The sequence below is a fragment of the Staurois parvus genome, unplaced genomic scaffold, assembly GCF_062004578.1.
Source record: "Staurois parvus isolate SC_StPar_1 unplaced genomic scaffold, SC_StPar_1.0 ptg000059l, whole genome shotgun sequence".
In the NCBI taxonomy this organism is placed as follows: domain Eukaryota; kingdom Metazoa; phylum Chordata; class Amphibia; order Anura; family Ranidae; genus Staurois; species Staurois parvus.
In genome coordinates this window covers 4,468,244-4,484,881 of record NW_028317855.1, presented here as the reverse complement: position 1 = coordinate 4,484,881, position 16,638 = coordinate 4,468,244, and the positions used below count along the sequence as shown (strand labels likewise).

Genomic DNA, 16,638 nt, shown 5'->3' with positions numbered 1-16,638 from the left:
TTTCATTTTCATTATATTTTTTTTCCTTGTCGACGTCAAATAGATTCCTTGGTACACCATTGGTGTGTTTTTTTTTTTCTTTGTCCTGTAGCTTTGGTTAGGATTTAAATATGTTTGCTTGAGCTAGTCAATACAGCCATCTGGATAGGCATATCCTCAGCAACAGCTTTGGAGGCCGTACAGCCACACTCCATTGAAAGATTGCAGGGCTAGCATGGAAAATTATCTTCAGGCACTGTGCTGTAGTGTGGTGCTTTTTCAGATCTCTACGTGTACTGAGGCACAGCCTCAAGCTATGATCCTTGCTCTGAAAACTAACTTAGTGAATTAGGACGATTGGGCTGAAGCAGTGGGAGTTCTCACAGTTGTTACCTGTTCCTAAACACTTATCCAACTCCTCTCACCACTCCAGTGCTGTCCTGGCTGCTGTACTGCTCCTCTCATTTCCTGGTCTCACAGGAGACACTGAGATCAGCAGGAGACATAGGCTGCTCTGGTGCTGCTGTCAGACTCCTGTAAGGAGAAGGGGAGTGGCTTATTGGCACTGTGTGTAGTTGTGGCGGCACGCACTCCGGCTCAGGAGCATGTGCACATCCTGTAGGATACTGGGCCCCTTCTCAGAATATGGAGCTCTTCCTCTTTGAGAGAGAGTTTATTGTTCGGCTGTCTCTCCCCACCATAGACTCTCCAGTGATTCTATGGTTGATGGTGTTCTTGCCTTTTGGAATTCCACTGACAAACTGTTAATTTCCCTCCTTAGGTCTCAGATGGAATTAATCAGAGTGACTCTCTATCATGTGTTGCTAGTGACGTTAATTTGTGAAGCCATGTCAATATGGATATAATTCATCTCTGGAACAGGCCCTTGTTTCAACATTTATATCAAATATATGGAGCCCTGCGTTTTTAGCTGTGATGGTTTGTTACAAGCATGTAAGCTTTTTTCTTGTGTAGGGCCAGTGTCCCTTTACATGCATAGGACACTTTAGCTACCTGCCTGGGACACTGAGCTAGTCAGTCTACTTCCCACCCAAGCCTCAAGACTCCAAGACAAAACCTGGAACTCCTTTGCTCAGCCTACTGAAAGATGGAGCACCACATTTCCCCAAGTGGGAGACTGCTGGTTCATCATGCTTGGTCCTCTAGTAGTTTAACATTTGCTACAGATCTCACCCTGTAGCCTGTGACCTTAAATCATCCTTCAGTTCCCTCTCTTCACGCTTGTGGTATTATAGCACCACAAAGTGCTTCTGTGTTTTTTTGGATTTCCTGCATTCTAGGGCCTAGGATTCCTACTCTGGTTGGAGTCTGTCCTTGGGAATTGTATCCTAACTGAGCTTATATTTCTCCCTGCAAACCTTTTCCTCTCCTGAAGGACCTTTTGACATACACAGCCCCTCCTGTTTCCATCCTTGATAGAGACTTGACTCTTTTGAGTCCTTCATCAGTTACAAACCGTTTGCAGGCCATTGTGGAATGTTCAAGAGACCTTCCTTGAAGACAGTCAGTTTTCTGAATTTTTTCAGTTTCAGCAATGCTAAAGGTGCTGGTGTCTGCAGTCCTCTATTTAGATATGTGAATTACCAAATATCTAGTGCTGATAACTTTGGGTCACCATCAAGTGGGGATGTTCTTAAGTCCCTGCTAAGAAAGTCTGCTCCCTGGGGACCTTTGAACCCTAGAAGTTTAGTAGCCTGTTCTTTGCCCCCCTTTCCCTACCTCTTCTGAGTTTACAGAGTTGTACAGCTGGATGCTATAGGGCCTTTACCTCTGGTAAATTTGGGTGACCTGTTTTTTGCACTGGAGCGCACAGTGTAACATTCATGACTACACGGTCTTTCCTAGAGTCAAGATGTTACCTTTGGGTTCTCCTCAGCTGATGATCCCCACATTGAAGAGTAAGGGTTTAGAACTCGAGTGCCCTTCTTTTGTTCCTTTGAAGACATTGTCCATCACTGGAGAGTGGGTCCTGTACTCAAAATGGTTAGCAGACAGGACATGCTAAACTCTACTGCAGTTTCCCTCTATGGGGGACAGTGTAAGGTCAGGACCTTAATGGGAAGTCTCCTTAAATATGGATCTGCAACCAGGGAAATGTTTATAGTACTACTACTAGGATTCCTAATGCTCACTCCTCAGTGGAGAATGCTGCTCCTTTCAGAGATACATAGGTTCATTGGTTATTAAAAATCATATTGTTTGTAAGTGGTCAGGCAGGTTTTCAGTGTGGCTTATGCACCTCAGGATTGCTTTTTAAGTACTGGTTGGAAGGAGTGCTTCGCATCCTTCTGGTCCTGTTGTTCTTGTACACCAGTCTAGGTCAAAGTATACCCACATCCCTGAAAATTAAATGGTGCAGCGCTAAACAAATGCCATTATATAAATGAACATAAGCCTAAACTGATACATAAAATTATATATAGAACACAAATAAACATGCATGCAAGGATGAACCCCCTGCCGGTCCCCTATGGGGAAAAAACGTGACCATATATCTATGATGGTTTGTACATATAATCATGCAAAGGGATACCACACTGCAGCAAGTGATAAAGTGAATAAATACAGTCCACTTCAAACAAAACTGTGATTCTTCAAAACATGAGAGTGCCACTGGTGCCACAATCCTATAATGGTCTGAGTGCCTCCTCACCTCCCCGCACTGACCGCAAGGGCCAATACGCCTTTGTAACATATAGGGTATAACCCTCAGATGTCAACCGGTCTCAGGTCCACAGTAGATTCCACCTCAAATGCTGTATTCCAAAACCACCTCCAGCCGCTGTTAATGGTGGTAGTATACCACCAGACGATGCTCAGAGACACAAACAAAAACTTCCCATAGCGTGATACTGTAATCTTATTATAAAATATAGATACAAAAAATGCCCACTCACATTTCCGCATTAGATTTAAAACATGTAGCAAGTCCTCATGTTGTCCTGGTACTGCGGGTGTACCTGGAGTCCCAATATGGCGCGTACGTCGGAAGTGACGTCACCGCGTGCCCTGACGACACTTCCGGTACGCGGTGACGTCACTTCTGACGTACGCGCCATATTGGGACTCCAGGTACACCCGCAGTACCAGGACAACATGAGGACTTGCTACATGTTTTAAATCTAATGCGGAAATGTGAGTGGGCATTTTTTGTATCTATATTTTATAATAAAATTACAGTATCACGCTATGGGAAGTTTTTGTTTGTGTCTCTGAGCATCGTCTGGTGGTATACTACCACCATTAACAGCGGCTGGAGGTGGTTTTGGAATACAGCATTTGAGGTGGAATCTACTGTGGACCTGAGACCGGTTGACATCTGAGGGTTATACCCTATATGTTACAAAGGCGTATTGGCCCTTGCGGTCAGTGCGGGGAGGTGAGGAGGCACTCGGACCATTATAGGATTGTGGCACCAGTGGCACTCTCACGTTTTGAAGAATCACAGTTTTGTTTGAAGTGGACTGTATTTATTCACTTTATCACTTGCTGCAGTGTGGTATCCCTTTGCATGATTATATGTACAAACCATCATAGATATATGGTCACGTTTTTTTCCCCATAGGGGACCGGCAGGGGGTTCATCCTTGCATGCATGTTTATTTGTGTTATATATATAATTTTATGTATCGGTTTAGGCTTATGTTCATTTATATAATGGCATTTGTTTAGCGCTGCACCATTTAATTTTCACTTATACACTTTTTGGTTTAAAGAGGGTGCTGGCTGCTTAGTTTTTATTCATCTGAAGCGCAGGAGGTTTTAATTATATACCCACATCCCTGCCTAACCCCTTGATCCACCCAACTGCCTACTTCAGGAGGGTTCAAGGTCAATACCCTTCAGTTTTTTTCTTTCAAGTTTCTAGGGTATTTTCTTTCTGACTATTAGAGTTTATGCTGCAAGGGCTCTCACACTCAATGGCTATCTTGTGAGATTGTTTGTTTTTCATGCAACTCTTTTCCTTTCATGGACCGCTCTTTCCCTGAAGTCAAGGGTTGGGAGTGTTAGGCCTTAAGCTAGCCATACAGGGATTGAAATTTAGCCAGTTCAGCAGTAACCAGCCAAATTTCAATCAATCTGTGGGCCATTCCTGTTTATGAAAAGTTGAACTATCGATTGATTTGTCATGGCTAGTCTTGCTGGTAAATTTCAGTTCAGTCAGAACTTGCACCCAATCGCTCGCTCCACCACTGCTTCCAAGCCCTGCTCTGTGTGTCCATACGCTCAGCCTCGCCCCTCGCTTTTCATCACTGGCTTTGATTGACAGCAGCAGGAGCCAATTAAGGGAGCGAGAGACACGAAGACAGCCTCGGCTAATGTACACATCACTGGATACAGGAGGGCTCAGGTATGTGGTATCACTGCGATAGTTAGGAGAAGGATTATTTATTTTCGGTTGTTCTTTGGTGGTAGGTTATGGTAGTAGCAAAAAAAATATACAGCTAGATTTAATAAAATCATTCTTTTTACTATTTTGGGCCAGTTTTTCTTGATGATAAAAAAAATCAGGAGATATCCATTACCTTTTACCACCAAAAGAAAGTCCAATTTGTCCTGAAAAAAAACAAGATCTACTCCACCTGGATGCAAGAATTAGTTGCGATGATATGTACAGTTTTACTAATACATGTCAAAGTTGCAAAACTGTGTTCCGGCACTAACATTTGCTTTAACCTCAGTCATTAAGGGGTTAAAGATAATGTCTTGCTTTGTCCTTCTGAGTTTAATATATCTATATCCAGTACATGGTGCAAGATGTTACATTTTTATGTATTTTGTGTTTTTGCTGATAGCAACGTGCACATCATTTTATAAATGATCCAAATGTACAATGCTGTAAATGTATCAGCCGTAAAAATATTTTTCGGTATCACTGTGTATTTGAGTATTTTCAATGTGGTACAAGATTAATATATGAAGTTGTATTTGATATAAAATGCCTTTTGTTTGTGTAGGGGGCTGGACAAGAAAAACTTGGCATCTACATAAAGTCTGTTGTCAAAGGAGGTGCTGCAGAAGTGGTATGTATATATTTAAATTTGCAAATATTGAACTCTAAAACTAGATTTGGTAACTTCATATGTACTAGAGGCTAATGTTATTTTGTCATGAGACCAAACCTTTGTTAGTATTGTTAGCATTTTGTTAGCATAAATTCTTTAAATTGGGGATTCCTAAAAACTAGAAATATTTATGTATTTTGGTGATCTAAAATTGTTAGTTTTGGGAGCTTGTAAATAGTAAAAGAAATTAATTTAAATTTCTGCTGTTTCATTATCAGTATGGTGGATTTTTTTCTGCAGTTACCTTTCATCAGTGACATGTCCGCTTCAAGTACATCAATATATATAAGATTGCCACACTTTATTAGTAAAGTAGAATGCACACTGTTGCTCTAACTGGGTTTTTAAGCAGAAGGCAATTTTGCATTCTTATTTTATTCTGTTGTAAAGGTCGACCTTAAAATATTGGCAAGTGTTTAAGTTCCCCCTTAGACTGGGGATAAGTGGAGAAGTGCTCTTCTAAGGTAAAAAATTGGTGTCAGTGTTTACTTACCTAAGAGGAGATGGTTCAGTACTACTGGCTTTGATATGTTAAGTCAGCACCGGACCTATGCAGCCATCAAAGGGTAAAAGATCAGCCCATCTAAAGGGAACAATTGTAACAATCCCTCACTAAACCTCTAGCAACTTCTCATGGAAACATTGGGTTGCACAGAACCCCATTTGAAGCTGTCATATAGTATAATGGGTTTGGTTTATCAAAAATAGTAAAAATATAAGTATAGTAGATACACTTGTCCTTACAGCATTTCTTCTGTTTACTTTTTTTTTTATTTTGGTGTGTTTCAGTGTATTTAAACCAAAAATCTTTAATTTTCAGCATGTTTAACATCATGCTTCATTGTACACATTTAAGCAATATAATTTCTGTGCACTTTCTTACCTAGAAAATAGCGAGTAATCGCCCTTCCTGTTGCAGGCTAATAACACAAAGCATTACTTTGCAAGAATCAACAGTGGTGTTAGCCAGTTGTGTGGTATGGTTTATTTGGTCATTGGGGTACCTATCATGTCTTTTAGCTAGGCAGCCCATTTATAAACTGGGGGAATTTGCACAGCAGGCTGACAAAGTTGCTGCTAATTTCAAGTCTTCAGCTTTGTCAGCCTGTTGTAGGATGTGCAGTTACTGGCAAGATCCCCAGGTAAGATATTTTGCAACGAATTCATATAAACTGATTTGGTTAAAGTTGAAATTTTGTTAATTTATTATTGATTTATTACAGATACTTATGTAGTGCCAACAATTTCCACAGTGTTTTACATACATATTGTATATACACATTAGTCCCTGCCCTCAAGATGCTTACAATCTAAGGTTCCTAACTCACATTCATACTTGCACATACAAGGACAAATTTAGACAGGAAACATTTAAAGGCTAATTTCACCTTTTTAAGAAAAAATAATAAATGCACATTTTTTTTGCAGAAGAAAAAATAATAAATGCACATTTTTTTTTGCAGATAAAAAAAATGTGCGTTTGCTGTTTTTTGTTTTGGGAGCCTGGAAAGGATTGCACCAGCGATCAACAGATCGCTGATGCCACGCAGGACTCCTGCAGACCTGTCAGTGTATCTTTGTGCTCATACCTCCGTATGGGCAAGCAAATACACACTGACAGGAAGAATCAATGAACTACTGCAGTGCTCAACAGCGTAACAGCAGTTCAGTGAGAACTACAAGCCAACAGCCGCAAAGGCTGTCAGAGCTTGTAGTTTTCCCATTCACAGAATACTGTGAATGAGTGACAAGTCCGGATCCCAGCACATCCATTTTTTTTTTTAAATGTGACAGCTAGGGGGGGAGATAAGGTTGGTGGGGGGGATTTGGGGGCCGGTAGAATGGTAAGATGTTATGCCCTGAATATGGGAGTAACATGTTCCAAAAGATGAACTTATAGCTGAGCTCCTCCATGCCTCCTATCAATTTGGAAGCCCTTCTCTTCACTTTCTCCAGTTCCCCGATATCTTTTTTGTGAACTAGTGCCCAAAACTGAACTGTATATGCCAGATTCCAGACTAATGACTTGTACAAGGCCAAGATTATGTCTCTCTCTATCTCTCTCTCTCCCTGCAGTCTATACCTTTTAATACAAAGAAAGTATTTTGTTGCTCTAGAAACTGCAGCTTGGCATTGCATGCTACTATTAAACCTTTGATCTACCATAACAACCAGATCCTTCTTCTCCATGGCCATGTTTTTTTAAATTGTGACAGCTAGTGGTGGGATAAGATCCCCTGCTAGCTATCATGGGGGGGGAGGAGCGGAGGACGGTCCTTCCATAACATGTTACATGTTGCACCACGAGTATGGATGTAATATGTTACGAAAGGTGAACTTGTACTTTTAACCTACAAGCATGTCTTTGGAGTGTAGGAGGAAACCGCCAGAATAAACCCACACAGGGAGAACATGCAAATTCCAAGCAGGTAGTGTCGTGGTTGGGTTTCTTGTATACAGCTTACATAACTTTAATGAAGTGTGCCCTTTGTACCGCTGGCTGCAGCCTACTGTAAAAGTTCTCTCTTCAGTGATGTCAAATCTCCCTCACACCATGAAACTTCCCATTCTGTATGGGTTAGTATTCGCTGTTGTGAAGAATTCCTGGCAATTGCCCTCATCTTCTTCCACTTTACTATAGTAACAAAATTCCTTGTATTGTTTTCACAGAATGCAACACTTTCTGTGAATATGGGAGAGGTGGATTAATGACAGGATCTCCTCCCTCATTCTTAGAACCTGTTGGCCTTTTGTGAAAAGAGTACAAGGCTTTTTGTTAGAGAAGGGAAAAAGAAGGGCCACTGGCAAGCATATTGAGTCATTCACAGTCACATCCACTGCTCTTAACTAATGCAGCACCGGAAATATACAGTTGTGAGGGGAATTTGGCATCACCAAAAGGAAGATTTTCAAAGTAGACTGCAGCCAGTAGAACACACTTCATTAGAGTTAAGTTATGTCTCTGATACTGTGTACCAATAAAATTTAACTAAACTTCAGGTTTAAGGATACTGCATACAGTGAGACATTATACTATACATACTGAAAATAGATTTGGGGTTTTATGTACACTTTAGTAGTGTTAAGTGTTACTAAACCCAGGACCCTGCATTCACTATATCTTGTCTCCCACAGTACATAGAACATGAAAATGAAATTATTTTAGTAAATATAAACTGCTAAATACCTTTTCTCATCAGCAGTTAGAGCAGTCTTGTGACTTCTATCAGTGTTCAGCAGAGCACTGGTTAAAGCTTGTAGGAAGAGTTTTCTCTAGGACAGGGGTCTCCAAACTATGGCCCTCCAGCTATTGAAGTACGACAAGTCCCATCATGCCTCTGGGAGTCTTGCCTGTGGCTGTCAGAGTCTTGCAAGGCCTCATGGGACTTTCAGTTCCTCAACACCTGCAGGGCCATAGTTTGGATACCCTTGCTATAGGAGAATGCAGAACCTCTGACCTCTGTCTTGGCAGTGCTGATTGGCCCTGTGCTGATCACATGCACTCTCCCAAGGGAAAAAAAAAAACTCTCTAGCAATACACACCAAATTGAACATGTGCATTGTCTCCACATGATATGTCTTATCAGGAGATAAGAGGGAAACACTGAAAGAATGGGAAGATCAGAGAAGTCAGGATCAAACAGCATGTTTACACAATGCAGAGTGTTAACCCCTTAGGTTCCACAGTGAGTATAACAAGCATGCTCTACCGCATATACAGACTGATTTGTAGGTTTAGTAACACTTTATAATATTAAACCAAATACAACTCTCTGATATTACTCTGAGAACTATACTTTGTGTTGCACTAATATCTTAAACTTTGGACTTCATGTAGAAATAATCTATTTAATTTTTAGGATGGCCGTCTTGCAGCAGGAGACCAGCTCCTCAGTGTGGATGGAAGAAGTTTGGTGGGTCTGTCCCAAGAAAGGTAACATTGGTGCAATGAGACAAAATCTAGTGAGGAAGAACTTATATTGTTTTAATAATGTTTCCTCATCACATTTGCAAACAATAAAGCCTAATCCCACTATGCTAGCCCCCCTTAACTCTCCTTAAATCCAGGTGTCTTGCCACCCACATGATAAGCTGGCTTCTGCCTCCTTTTTGATGTCAGCAGTGGGGTAGCACTTCATTGGCAGCACTGGAGCGTAGTGTTTTTTTTTTTTTTTTAAGAGACTGAGGAAGGTTATACCAAAACTCCACCCAAAAGGGGAAGTTCTGCTGATTTGCATCCTCCACCCCCCCCCCCCCTCCACTGCTACATTTGGCACTTTTTGAGGAGAGACGATACCTGGTTTTGGCATGTATCCACACCCACTTCCAGCTGAGTTTGCCCCTCCTTCTTCCATCCCCCCTCTCCCCCAGCCTTATGTGACACATCACAGGGCCCAGAAGACTATGACACCAATCACAAAGCGCAACACAGCGCCACTCGCACCGCTGCCGGTTTCCTACTCCCTGTATTCTAAGTGGCGCGAATATGCAGTTTCTGGAGCAACGGCCGGTGCCATCACAGCGTGTGCTCCACGCTTTAAATGTCTCCACACACTCCGGATTCTATGAGGCTGCACAGTCATCTCTACCTCTCCTCCATTCAAGGGACATCATACCACATACAGTAAGTCCTTCATATCATTTATGCTTGCGGAATACAGGCCATTGTTCGCACACATCTTTGTAGAAGCATAATTTATTTCCATTCATTTAATTCATGGAAGTGACACAAGCAGAAAATAGCTTTAGGACCCAGCAGTGGGGCTATTTTCCATGGAGGGGGTGTGGTGATGATTTCAACCAGTTATTCTCCCTATATGTGGTATGGGCATTCTCTATCATCTTAGCTTTGAAAAAGGGACTTCAACTCTCGAAACGCATCACCTTTTCCCACCAGGCACAACCATCACAGGACTCTAGTTGTGTGACATTGACCCATTTGGCTTTATGTTCATTTTTTACATTCGTTTTGTGAGTATCCATTTCTCACATTTTTTAATAAATTAATTTGTAACCATGGTAATGCACGAGGGAAGTGTGCCCTTTTGTGTTTTTCTTTTGCTAGCATCAAGACTCCCCCATCTTTAGAGGGCTGTACCTCACCAAGGGATAGTTACCATTTTATATGTGGAGCATGAAGATTAGAGCGCTGGTGTTTTGTTTCATTTGGAGGTTTAAAGCAAAACTTAAACTATAACTAAAGGCAAAACATTTTTTTAGTTTTGGATAGAGTGGAAAACACCTGTCATTTTTTTTTTTTTTTTTTTTCTGTCTGTGTCTCTTTTAGGGAGATTCATCCTCTCTATTTGTGCTGTTTACCATTATCATTGAAAGTAAAAGAAAAATACCAAATTTTGGGTTATCCCCAAAAAAGTAATAGGGACACTAGTTCTGGTGACCTGGGGATCCCCAAGGATTTCCCTAAATTTACAGGGATTTCCTCTCACTTCCTCTTTGGCTATGGGATAGGAAGTAAAGAGATCTCCCCAGTGGGAAACAGATGGCAAAAAAAATCTGCCGGGTTCTACCCTCCTTTGCTCTATTCAAAACTGGAAAAAAAAAGTTTTGCCTTTAGTTCTACTTTAACTGTATCAAAGCACCACAAACTGAAAACACTATTTAATTCATTTTTAATTTTCACAGCAAACTCACCCATCCACCCATGTCTCCATGCTTTGTTTTGCTGAAAAATCACTCTGAAAAATACTCCACTAGCATTTATAGCCACGGCCATCTTAAGTAAGGGCATATGATTCATGTAGCATTTACCTCTGGCATCCATCTACCCTTAGCTCTGCAATGCTGACAGGAGGCTGTGCTTAGTCAAGAAACCCCTCCTCCCCTTCTCCAGATGAGCAAAAAAAAAACCACGACGAATCATGAGACGTATAACATCATTTTAGTCTACGTCAGAAGTCTGGAAGCAGCTGAAAAATGTGGAAAAAAAAAAAGTTTAAAACAAGTCAATCCAATGTCCAATCATATCTATTTACTAAAGATTTAAAACGCTTCTTGTGAATGGAGATAGTTTAATTCTGCTTTAAATTGCAAGTCAAATTGTTGCTTTTTTAAGAAAAAAACTATTGCCTCCTTCAATTGATATCATTGTATATTTCCATATTATTGTATGTGTTCATGATTGGAAACTGAAGTTCAACTCTAAAAAGATAAAGGGACAAAGGGGAGGCTCATGTTATCAGCTATTTCTGCTTTACTTTTGTTTTTCCTATAGGGCTGCTGAACTTATGACAAGAACGGGTTCAGTTGTGACGCTCGAGGTAGCAAAACAAGGAGCAATATACCATGGCCTGGCTACACTACTAAATCAGCCATCTCCTTTAATGCAAAGAGGTATAAAAATAACTGTCTATTTTCATGATGATCTCAAGCCAAGTAAATAGAAGGCATAAGAAAGTCTATTTTTCACCAAAAAGATAGCCACCTTAAACTGATAGTACTGAATAATTTAACCAGGTTTATCGTGCATGAAGTGAGACTAAAAGAGTTTTTGCTAGAAAACAATATTTTAGGCAATAAAGAGCATGGATTCACAAAAGAACAAAGTTGTCAAACAAATCTGCTTTGTTTTTTTGAGAAAGTAAGCAAAAATATAGACAAAGGGATGGCTGGTGGATTTAGTACTTGGACTTTCAACTTACAAGCAGACCTTAATGCACTGTTTCATTGAGCAAGTATGTAGCAAATGAGGTTTAACATTGATAAATATAAAGTTATACACTTGGGGGCTAATAACATGTATGTGTTAAATCTAAATTATGATTCGGCACTTATATTGATGGCAAGCTTGCAAAATATTTGGTTTTTATGATTAGTCATAATTAATATTAATATATGTAAGTGGTCTGTGACAAATGGTAGTATTTACTATTCTTCAATTATAGCTGAGACCAAAAGATATACAAGTTAAGCTGAAATAGTATATACCAGTTGAAAGTTGAGTAGACTATATTTAGAGATAGTTGGTTAAAAGTATTTGGTAGTTATGTCAAGGTTATTAGAAGTGATTTACTATTACAGTACGTATTTTAATAATAATCTGTGTGTATTTAGTATACGTTTCTAACATTGATACATATATAGTTTAGTGATTATACATTGATATGTTCTTAAGCTATAATTATTCTTTATATATAGCTGAGGGTTACATCATTGGTACATCAGCATACATATGTTCCTGTCCATCAAACATCATATGTATAGCATCTTTCCCTTTTATGAATTGGCTTTGCTAAGCAGTAATACTTTCCATAGAAGGTATTAAGATCACGAAGTATGACGTACATTTGCCTCTTAAAAGTGCATGAGACACAGAGACAGGGGAACACACACTCACTCACACACTAACATGACACTCTAGCATACACACGTCTGAGATGCTGGAACAGGTGCTGCAAGACCAGATCATCATCTCCATCTACTTCCGGCTTCTTTACAAAGTCTAGAAGGACAGCATTAAGGACAAGGACATGGAGCATCGCACATGGCCAGGACAGCCATGACAGATAATGGTGACTTTGTTTTAAACCTAGTAGTTGTCATTTTTACAATAGTTTTATCTACATGGAACTGTTCATAATACGCTTTACATTGTTATTTGACACCATTGTGTGATAGAATAAAATCACACTTCATTTTTTATTTCAATGGCTCTTTCATTCATAATCGCCTCAAGACACTAGAAGAAGTATTATATGTGTCTAAAAATCCAACATTTTGGTGAGCCAGCCACCGCCGAACGTTTTTTCTACGGATTTCCCCATGCCTTGTTAAGGGGGAACACTACGCACAATTCTGTGATTGTCAAGTCCTGGGAAAACACGGTGAAAAGTACCTAGCAGAACAGGCGATTATACAGACTTGGACGAGAATTCCAGTGATTGAGCCGGGTCAAACGAGAAAATCTTCTGATTACGAAATGACATCTAAAATCAAATATGAAGCGTAACAATCTCCTACAAGCCAACTTTAAGGAATTTGGACGTTAAAGAAGATTGAACAAGAACTCAATACTTCACACTTGTGACTGATTTATCGCGTTCAACAAAAATGTTTCTACTTTACAGAACTTAAAGAAGATATTATATAGACATAGCATGAAGAAAAGATTCATCAAGAGGAAATCTATTTATTAATGATAAAATCATTTATTATTGATAATATTGTTATAGGTCACATATACATTTTAATGATCCTTTTATTCCGATACTTACATTCATATTGGGATAATATTATTATTATTATTTTTTATTTTTTACATATTCATATATGGAATATTTTTTGGTTAAAACTTCATAGAGTTATTCCAGTTATTAGAATATCTTTTGTTAAAAGATTCAAGAAATATATTACTCTTATAGGAGCAATATAAACTTATGACACATTTTAGAATGGAAAGTATATTTCCGGAGCGTTAAAATATTATACAAATATGGAAATATAATACATTAATTATTATTACATCATTTAATTATTTTTATTATTATTATTATTATTACTATATTATCATATATCAATTAACATTATGATTAAGAATTTTTAGGAAGAGAAACTAAAGATTAGGTATAGAGTTTTGAAGGAAAGTTATTTTTGATTGGTCCAGTTATGAAGAATATATACGATCATTTGGTATAAGACGGTGTGTATGGGACATGAATGAAGTGTGCATTGATTTGGCATTAATTTTAGACTAATCATAATAAGGGGGAAATGTTAAATCTAAATTATGATTCGGCACTTATATTGATGGCAAGCTTGCAAAATATTTGGTTTTTATGATTAGTCATAATTAATATTAATATATGTAAGTGGTCTGTGACAAATGGTAGTATTTACTATTCTTCAATTATAGCTGAGACCAAAAGATATACAAGTTAAGCTGAAATAGTATATACCAGTTGAAAGTTGAGTAGACTATATTTAGAGATAGTTGGTTAAAAGTATTTGGTAGTTATGTCAAGGTTATTAGAAGTGATTTACTATTACAGTACGTATTTTAATAATAATCTGTGTGTATTTAGTATACGTTTCTAACATTGATACATATATAGTTTAGTGATTATACATTGATATGTTCTTAAGCTATAATTATTCTTTATATATAGCTGAGGGTTACATCATTGGTACATCAGCATACATATGTTCCTGTCCATCAAACATCATATGTATAGCATCTTTCCCTTTTATGAATTGGCTTTGCTAAGCAGTAATACTTTCCATAGAAGGTATTAAGATCACGAAGTATGACGTACATTTGCCTCTTAAAAGTGCATGAGACACAGAGACAGGGGAACACACACTCACTCACACACTAACATGACACTCTAGCATACACACGTCTGAGATGCTGGAACAGGTGCTGCAAGACCAGATCATCATCTCCATCTACTTCCGGCTTCTTTACAAAGTCTAGAAGGACAGCATTAAGGACAAGGACATGGAGCATCGCACATGGCCAGGACAGCCATGACAGATAATGGTGACTTTGTTTTAAACCTAGTAGTTGTCATTTTTACAATAGTTTTATCTACATGGAACTGTTCATAATACGCTTTACATTGTTATTTGACACCATTGTGTGATAGAATAAAATCACACTTCATTTTTATTTCAATGGCTCTTTCATTCATAATCGCCTCAAGACACTAGAAGAAGTATTATATGTGTCTAAAAATCCAACAGTATGCATTATACATTCTAGGCGGAGTCAATGGTGACAAAGGATCTGTTGTTATGGTAGATTAAAGGTTTAATAGTAGCAAACCTTATCTCCCCCAAACCTTATCTTCCCCCCAGCTGTCACATTTAAAAAAAAAATGGTTGTGCAGGGATCTGGATTTGTCATTCATTCACAAAGTTCTGTGAATGGGAAACTACAAGTCCGGAAAGGGTGTCCTTACATACTGTCTTACATACAGTGAAACACTTTAGTTTAGGAACAATTGAATGATGTCTGTGATAATATTTTTATTTGCACAAACATCCAATTTTTGGAGACAAACTTTTGAGGTATGTCCCCTTATTCAAAGCCCAAAGAGTACTGCTAGGGCCTTGAAGGGGACAGACCTCTAAAGCTTTTCCTGAAAAATGAGATGTTTGTGCAAATAAAAGTATCAAGGACATTATTCAATTGTTCTAGTTGCAAGTGCATTAATACGGCTACAATTACATCAAGCATTTAGCTTAGGAAAAACTCAATTTACATTGCAAGACATTTCAAATGTTCTTGCTGATTCTCTCTGTTCTGAGGTTAATGATGTGTACTTTTCTCTATGCTTTCTCATATGGACTGCTAAGTAGGCTGATATGCCTTTATTGTCACCTCCTGAGCAATGTCAGTTTTGTAAAAGGAAAAGTACATATTCCTTTAGTATATTGTGATTCTTTCAGCTAGGGATTACTTAAATTTTCCCTCAAGCCAACCATACACATAGGTGTTGATTTACTAAAACTGGAGAGTGCAAAATCTGGTGCAGCTGTGCATGTTAGCCAATCAGCTTTACACTTCAGCTTGTTCAATTAAGCTTTGACAAAAAAAAAACCTGGGTTCTGATTGGTTTTTATGCAGAGCTCCACCAGATTCTGCACTCTCCAGTTTTAGTAAATCAACCCCTGAGTATATCAGATTCATTTTATTTGTTTTTTTTTTTTAATATCACAGTTTAGATAAGTGTTTGACATTTTATTGTCGCACCTAGTTTTACACTGCAAAAAAATTCTAATACACATTGCAAGTTGCAAGTGAATTAAGTATTGAAAATCCGTACTCACAATTGGGAGAAAACAGATAGTTAAAGTGGTTCTAAAGACTCAACTTTTTTACCTTCATGCATTCTATGCATGAAGGTAAAAAAAAAACCATCTTTGTGCAGCGGCCTTGCCTCATCCTTACCTGAGTCCCCTCCGATCAAGTGATGCTCTCGACAGCCTCTGCTGTCTGGGGACTCTTCCTCCTCGTTGGCTAAGACCGCAACAGGAGCCCATTGGCTCCCGCTGCTGTCAATCACAGCCAGTGAGGGGGGCAGGCTGAGGTGTGGCTATGACTCTTATGGACGCATATAGCAGCAGCTCGGGGACAAGCATGCAGAGGTGCCCTCAGGGCAAGCGGCTTTTCCTGGGGGCACTGCTCGAGGAGGAGGAGGCTGCTCTGTGCAAAATCACTGCACAGAGCAGGGAAAGTATAGATATGTTTGTTATTTTACAGGACAAAAAAACAAGCTTTGTTGTCACTTTTAGTGATTTACAATATTTGTATGGTTGCATAAATTAACAAAAGAATAAAATTATTGAAACTACAAAAACAAATGTGATGGTTCCGTTGTATGCTAGATGAGAGGTGCCTTCACATTGAAGGAGACCTAAGAGTAATCATTCTAAATATTCAAAAACATTGTGAAGAAATGTATATGAGATTAGAATGTTGGCAAACTAATGTTTGGACCTCACCTTTATGGGCTCAAGCAATAGCCAACTGTCACCTACACCTAAAATGTCTATATCAAGTTTTCAGTTGCAGAACGTTTGTTGTTTGGGTTACACCTTTTATTAGCGAACT

The 16,638-nt window shown here is 38.9% G+C and overlaps 1 protein-coding gene across 23 annotated transcripts in view; it reads left to right on the top strand.

Annotated features, from left to right (window-relative positions):
• Positions 1-16,638, top strand: part of AFDN (afadin, adherens junction formation factor) — a 314,907-nt gene that overhangs the window by 230,647 nt on the left and 67,622 nt on the right. For all 23 annotated transcript variants that reach the window (XR_016311500.1, XM_089668566.1, XM_089668562.1 and 20 more), the window contains 3 exons: positions 4,959-5,024; positions 8,927-9,000; positions 11,299-11,417. Coding sequence is in view for 22 of the 23 variants with exons in the window: in XM_089668566.1 (XP_089524692.1) it covers positions 4,959-5,024; positions 8,927-9,000; positions 11,299-11,417 (259 nt within the window). In the remaining variant the exon portion in view is untranslated. The remainder of the gene's footprint in view (positions 1-4,958; positions 5,025-8,926; positions 9,001-11,298; positions 11,418-16,638) is intronic.